The sequence below is a fragment of the Equus przewalskii genome, chromosome 13 (assembly GCF_037783145.1).
Source record: "Equus przewalskii isolate Varuska chromosome 13, EquPr2, whole genome shotgun sequence".
Lineage (NCBI taxonomy): Eukaryota > Metazoa > Chordata > Mammalia > Perissodactyla > Equidae > Equus > Equus przewalskii.
In genome coordinates this window covers 36,257,452-36,263,451 of record NC_091843.1, presented here as the reverse complement: position 1 = coordinate 36,263,451, position 6,000 = coordinate 36,257,452, and the positions used below count along the sequence as shown (strand labels likewise).

Here is a 6,000-nt window from a genome sequence, read left to right as displayed (position 1 = left end):
TTGCTCCTGATGGTGACTTGAAACACAAGATTGGTTTTAACTACTGGAGAACACACCGTCCAAGTTTTTTCTGCGGTAATTGGTACAGTGCTTCTTTGTAGCAATTCCCCAAGCCTCAGCGAGGTCTGGGCACCTCTCCTACGACTGACATGCCAGTGGCTGAGATATTCAAGTTGTCATCCAGCTGGGGCCTTGGTTGGAAAGGCTATCTCAGGGCTGCCCGTGGCATGCTCAAGGAACCACACTCCCGCAGGTGCCCAGGCTGTTACCACCCCGCTTCCGGAAAGCGATCTGAGACCCTCTACTACAGGGAAGTACTAGCTTTGCCGCTGTGGAGCTGTGTGACCTTGGACAAGTCCCTTTTTCCTTAGGGAACGTCGCAGTGGGCATAAGTGCCTCTTCCTGAGTCAGTCTATGCTGTGGGCACGGTCAATGATTTGACAAACCATCGCTATTAAACGTTTATTGATCTTCCGCGTGGGGAACCAAAGGAAGATACTCAAGGGTCACAGCACGCGAACATCCACGACCCCACGCCACGCTCTCGCGAGACCTCCCCGCGCTTCGCGGCGTCATCCTCCAGGCGGCCGTGGCGGCGACGGTGCGTAAGATACTCACAGGGGCGGCCCGTATCCCTCCGCCGCCGGCGCGGCCCGGCCCTCCCTCCCCTGGCCGCCAATCCCCGCGCCTCCCGACCTGCCCCTCGTCCTGGGCCCACCCCGCGCTCCGGCGGCCCCACCCCGGCGGCGCCGCCCGCCTGCCCGCCCGCGCGTCTCTCCGTCCACCTGCAGCAGGCAGTCCCTCCGCCTGTCCGACCGAGAGGCGCCGGCCGTGCCCGAGGCCTGGGCTGTCGCTCCCCGGCGGAGGGATCCGCGGCGACTGAGGAGGCGGCGCTGAGCTTAAGAGGAAGAGGCAGCTACGGCGGCGGCGGCGGCGGCGGCTCGGGCGGCAGCACATAAAGGGGCCGCCGCCGGGTGATGCGGTGACCGCTGCGGCAGGCTCAGGAGCCGAGTGGGCCCCGGCCCTCAGTCCCTCCCGCCGGACCCGCGCTTCCGAACTCCCCATCTTCTCCGGCCGACCCGCGATCACCGAGGCGGCCTCGCGCCCCCTCGCCCCTTCCCCGTCCCTCCCCTGCCCCCGTCCCCGCCCCGGGGGCCGCCGCCACCCGCCTCCCACGATGGCTCTGAAGAGAATCCACAAGGTAAGCGGCCGGAGGTCGACCGTGGGTTCGGGCCGCCAGGCAGGCCAGCTGAGCAGGCTGCGGCCTGCACTTCCCGCCGTCGCCTCCGCCGGGCTCGCGGCCTCTTCAGACCCGGCTGCCGGCGATGGCTCCGCCGGGAGGCCTTCACACCCCACTCCCAGTGATGGCGACCGCGGAGGCCCCGGCGCGCTGCCCGCGCATAGGCCGGAGGTGCGCTCGCCCGGCTCGGCATTTCTCCCCGGTCTCCTTTCTAGGCCTTGCGTGGTGTGGAGTCTCCGGGCCTGTCCTCGGCCGGGGACTGCTGCACTGGAGGGCCATTGTCCGGCCGTGCCGGGAGGGGGGCTGGGGCTGGGGCGTTGGGCGGCCCTCATCGACAGAGGTCGGAAGGGCTCCTCGCCCCATCTGTGCCGGTTCCTCTTCTCTCCTCCACCTGCCCTGGCTCCCTCCACAGAACCCTGAGCTTGGGGCCTGTATCTCAGGCACACGGAGAAAGCCTTTTTGTCCGATCCCTAAGTATTTCTTGAGTTCACTTTGCCTCTTGGCGGCCACAGACTTGTGTCCACTCTGTTCGTCTAGAAATTGTTAGAATAGGAAGTTCAGAAGGAAAAAAACATGACTCTTGAGGGAGGAGAGTAGTAGAGGGAGAAGCATTTTATTCCTTGAGGTTGCCAAACGTAGTCAGAAACTAACACTTCAGTTTTTGCAGGACTGGATCTAATAGAAAAGCTGTTAAATTGGTAAGTATAGAGGTAGAAACCTGAGCGTTGAAAAACACTGAGGAAATTACACAAAGTTTCCTTTAACAGTCTGTTCACAAAATGGATGTGTTCAGCGAGACCCTTTTAATTTGCGAGGGATTTTGTTAGATTTTTCCATTAGAAAGGATTTTTTACCTTTAAGATGAAGGGTTATTTAGTTATCTATACGGAGGTTTTCCTAATGTTGCTTCTAGTGTATGGGCTTGGCTTAAAATTTAGCGGGCCCCCTCTCTCCCCCCTCATTGTAACCTCTTGGTGGCTCTCACTATCACGTTTTTTCCTTAGAAGTGGGGATTTTCTTTTTTGTTTAGTGTTTCACTTGACTACTCGGAGAGGCTGTATGAAACCTCTAGCCATTTAGTAAGAGGTAGATCCTGGGATTATCCATCCTCAAGGATGGGATGGAGATGCAAGCGGAAGAGAGCTAGTTTCACTTTGCCTTAAACTCAGTGAAAATGCAGATTGTTGGATAGTTTCAGCCCAGAAATGCAGGAGCACCTCAGTTCAGCAATTGGTTCTCATTTCATTCTTGATCAAAGACCTTTAGTGTGGAATTAATCCCAGTGGTTACTGTAAATTAAGTTAGATCCTTACCAACTTCTTTTGACTTCTTTAATTTCTAACATGGAAAATGGCAGACTTTAGACAGAGCAAATCTTATACTAAAATGAAGCAGGTGGTTTGTTAAAAAAAAAAAGCTTGAACCTTAAGCACAGATCTCTTAACCGTTTAAGGGGCAGGAGCACACTGACGGATGGTCATCCAAGTAAAAATATATATGCATTTTTAAGGCATTTAGGAGTTAACCAGGTTCTTATAGAGTCTAATTGGGAAGTTATCAACTTGAGATTATACCTGTAGAACACTGGGCTCTTATTTTAAAACGTGAAGAGGAGTGACTATAATGTATGGTAATTTACAGATCAAGAAATGTAGCCTTTAATCTACATTGATTAATATGTGTTATAAAGATTTTTTCAGAGAGAGAAATAGCACTCAAAACATGCATTTACATTTTTTAATATATTTGCCCCCAGTAATATGGGTTTTTTTGAGTTACTACATATTCACTAGATTTTCTCTAAAATATGCCTTTATAAAAATTTTAATAAGGAAAATCAAGTTTAGACAATGATAATTTGAACTTGTAAAATTCAATATTAACCTTTTCCCCCATGGTTTATAACCTGGAGCCTTCAACAAAGGATGGCTCACCTTCTGAGACTGCCAGGGATTAGAATAATAAAATTTATTTTTGGTATACTAGTCAATAGGATTGTGAAAACAAAATGGGGATCATTTTCCTTTTTCACACTTTTTGTATGTCATCAATTTTAAGTTGAATGCAGACTTACATAGGTATAAATAAGACCAGTTCTATCTTGTCCTTAGCCCTAGTAATGTATCTATAATGGAATCCCCAAAAGACTTACTTTAATTGATCTTAGTCTTGCACCTTCCCAGTTATCATTCTCTGAAAAAATAGGTCTACTTAAATACCCTCTCAACTTTAGATATCATCAACTGCTGCATGTGAGTTCTAATAAAATTTTGCTAAGAACGAATGCATTTGACGTGTGACATCTTTAGGTATTCAATATCTTGTTTCTTTGACTGAGGGAAATGGCGTTCTATGAATGACACTCCTTTAAATGCCATGTCTTTTTGGGAAAAGCTTTTGATGGAGTTTATTTTGATACACACTTTAGGTTCTCCTGGCCTGTGCTTTAACAGAGTGTATCAAAAAGGGCCATTATGAACATCCAGTATAGTTCTGTGCAGGGATTGAGAGCCTTTGGGATTGTTTGTGTCTATACCAAGTGTCCCCAGCCTGCTATGTTTTGAGGTTTTCTGCTGACTTTATAGGTCTTCAGCTTTGATTTTGATGCTCTAGCAGCACCACCCCCAGCCCTTTTCCAGTTGGCTGCATCTCATCTGTTGTGGGCTGGGAAACCAGATCACGGAGCTTATTAAAATTATGTCTAAAATAAGATCCAGTAGGCTCTGAGTGAAGAGGGCTTCATGTGTTCTGTGAACTGTGTGGTGTCTTTGACTGATCAGAGACCTTTTTAACTTCCTGTTTTTCTTCTTTACTTTGTCATACAGATGCAGGAGGCTTTTTGGTGCTCTTAAAGTGCCATAATATTGAAATATAGGGTTAATGTCTTTATTGTTGGGAAGGGTAAAAGGCTGAATATCTTGATTTTTTGAGGAGTTGTAGACAGACCGAAATTAGGTTACTAAAAGCTCTTTTCTTGACAGTAATAGTGCCTTGTACGGTTTAATGGTGTTCTGCTGGTTACAGTTAGCATCTGGTATACATAGCTTTAATGCCAGGATCATCACTTGTTTTATTTTGTTTCCGTGATAAAGATTTTTAAGGCTTGCTTCTTTTAAGTCCCCTCAAGAGACCAAAAAAATTAAATTTCAGTAAAATAAAAGATTTCAAACTCTGTTGTCTATAAAGGCCAGTCACATAACCAAAGTGAGCAAAGACAATTGGGGGGAACTAGAAATTGCATGTGCTATCAGAAGAGGGCAGCTGCTACCCAGGTCCCTCCAAATGTTGCTATTGCCAGGATCTGTGGGCCTAATGTTGCCAGATCTTCCTTTCTTTCTTTCTTTTTTTTTTTAAAGGGAAGCTGCAAATCCATATTTTTGGCAACCAATTCAAATGTAAAAAACAACACTTTTTTGGTAGGTTGGTAGGCACCAGTTTAATATTAGAATTAAAAATAATAGAAGATTGAGGTTCAGTAAGTAATCAGGGGTGTAAGGATTAAATTATTTAAACATCGCTTTCTATCTTTTTAAAGATTTCAGAGTATTTAAGTAGTTTTTCATAAGCTTCTAATTAACTCCTTTGCTGAAGTTTTTATGGTTATATATGAGGGAAGGCCAGTTTAGTAGATGCATTGATCCCCTAGTAGAAATTTACATCTTACTCAACTTCATTATGATGTATTTCATGTTATGAACCATCTTTCTGTAGACTACATACTTTCAAAATGTCTAAGATTGGGAGATTACCAAAGGATGATTCTTAAGGATATGGGAAAGGAGTTGTAACACTGTAACAGTACTAAATTTTAAAAAAAGATTATTTTAAAATACAGTACTAGAAGTGTGATACCATACATACATTAATATTATCAGAGGTAAGGAGTGAGTGAATTCCAGTCAAAATGATGAAAAAAATTAGCAAATAGTCCTTTGGAGTACTGGGAACTTTAATATAATAAGTGATTGGCTGAAGATGGCTGTTTGAATTAGTTATATCTTAGAAAGCAGACATAACTTCTTAGTCCGAAAGATAAGCTTCTTGAAATCTCTGGGAAGATTTTTTTTTTCTTTTTTAGAAAAGGATTCTTTGCTTTACAAAGGTTCATTGAATTGAGAAACTTTCTTTGGCTATCCCAGATTGCTCTTTAAATATAATTTAAACAGCCATCTTTGAAGGATAACTGTTAGTAAATCTACATTTTCTTTAAAGTCTCCCAGTGTGTATTACTATACTACTGACTGACAAAGAGGAAGTTTTGACAAAGTCTAATTCTAGATATTTTAGTTCAGAGAGAAGAGGGCTGCTAAAATATCCTAGTCAGTTCCTACGATAGGAATACCTGACTCATGCCTGATGCTGCCAGGAACCTCTGCGGCCTCATCCCAGAAATGCAGGAGTACACTGTTTTTTCTGTAGAAATAAAGTTTTGGTAGTTAGGTTCTCAGGCTAACCTTCAAAATCATATTAAACTATGACATGGGAAAATAGAGTAGAACCGTTTGTTCTTCTGTCTACAGAGTCAAGTGAGAGTTTAAGTAATAGAATCATAATATGTTAGCACTGCAACACGTCTCAGAGCTACTGTCAGAAAAGGCCACGTGACTTACGGGGCTGGATCAAGAACCTGGATTTCTTGACTGTGTCCACTGTATTTTCTGGTAGACCACATACCCTTATGTAGCCGTTAGGTATGTAAATCCAAGAGTGCAATCTTTTTTTCTTATTTGTTTTTTTGTTCAAATAATTGGGTATTTAAA

The 6,000-nt window shown here is 44.9% G+C and overlaps 1 protein-coding gene across 1 annotated transcript in view; it reads left to right on the top strand.

The window, feature by feature from the left end:
* Positions 1 to 571: 571 nt before the first annotated feature.
* Positions 572 to 6,000, top strand: part of UBE2D2 (ubiquitin conjugating enzyme E2 D2) — a 47,780-nt gene continuing 42,351 nt past the window's right edge. The window contains exon 1 of the mRNA XM_008515551.2: positions 572 to 1,201. Coding sequence (XP_008513773.1) covers positions 1,178 to 1,201 — 24 coding nt within the window. The 5' untranslated portion in view covers positions 572 to 1,177. The remainder of the gene's footprint in view (positions 1,202 to 6,000) is intronic.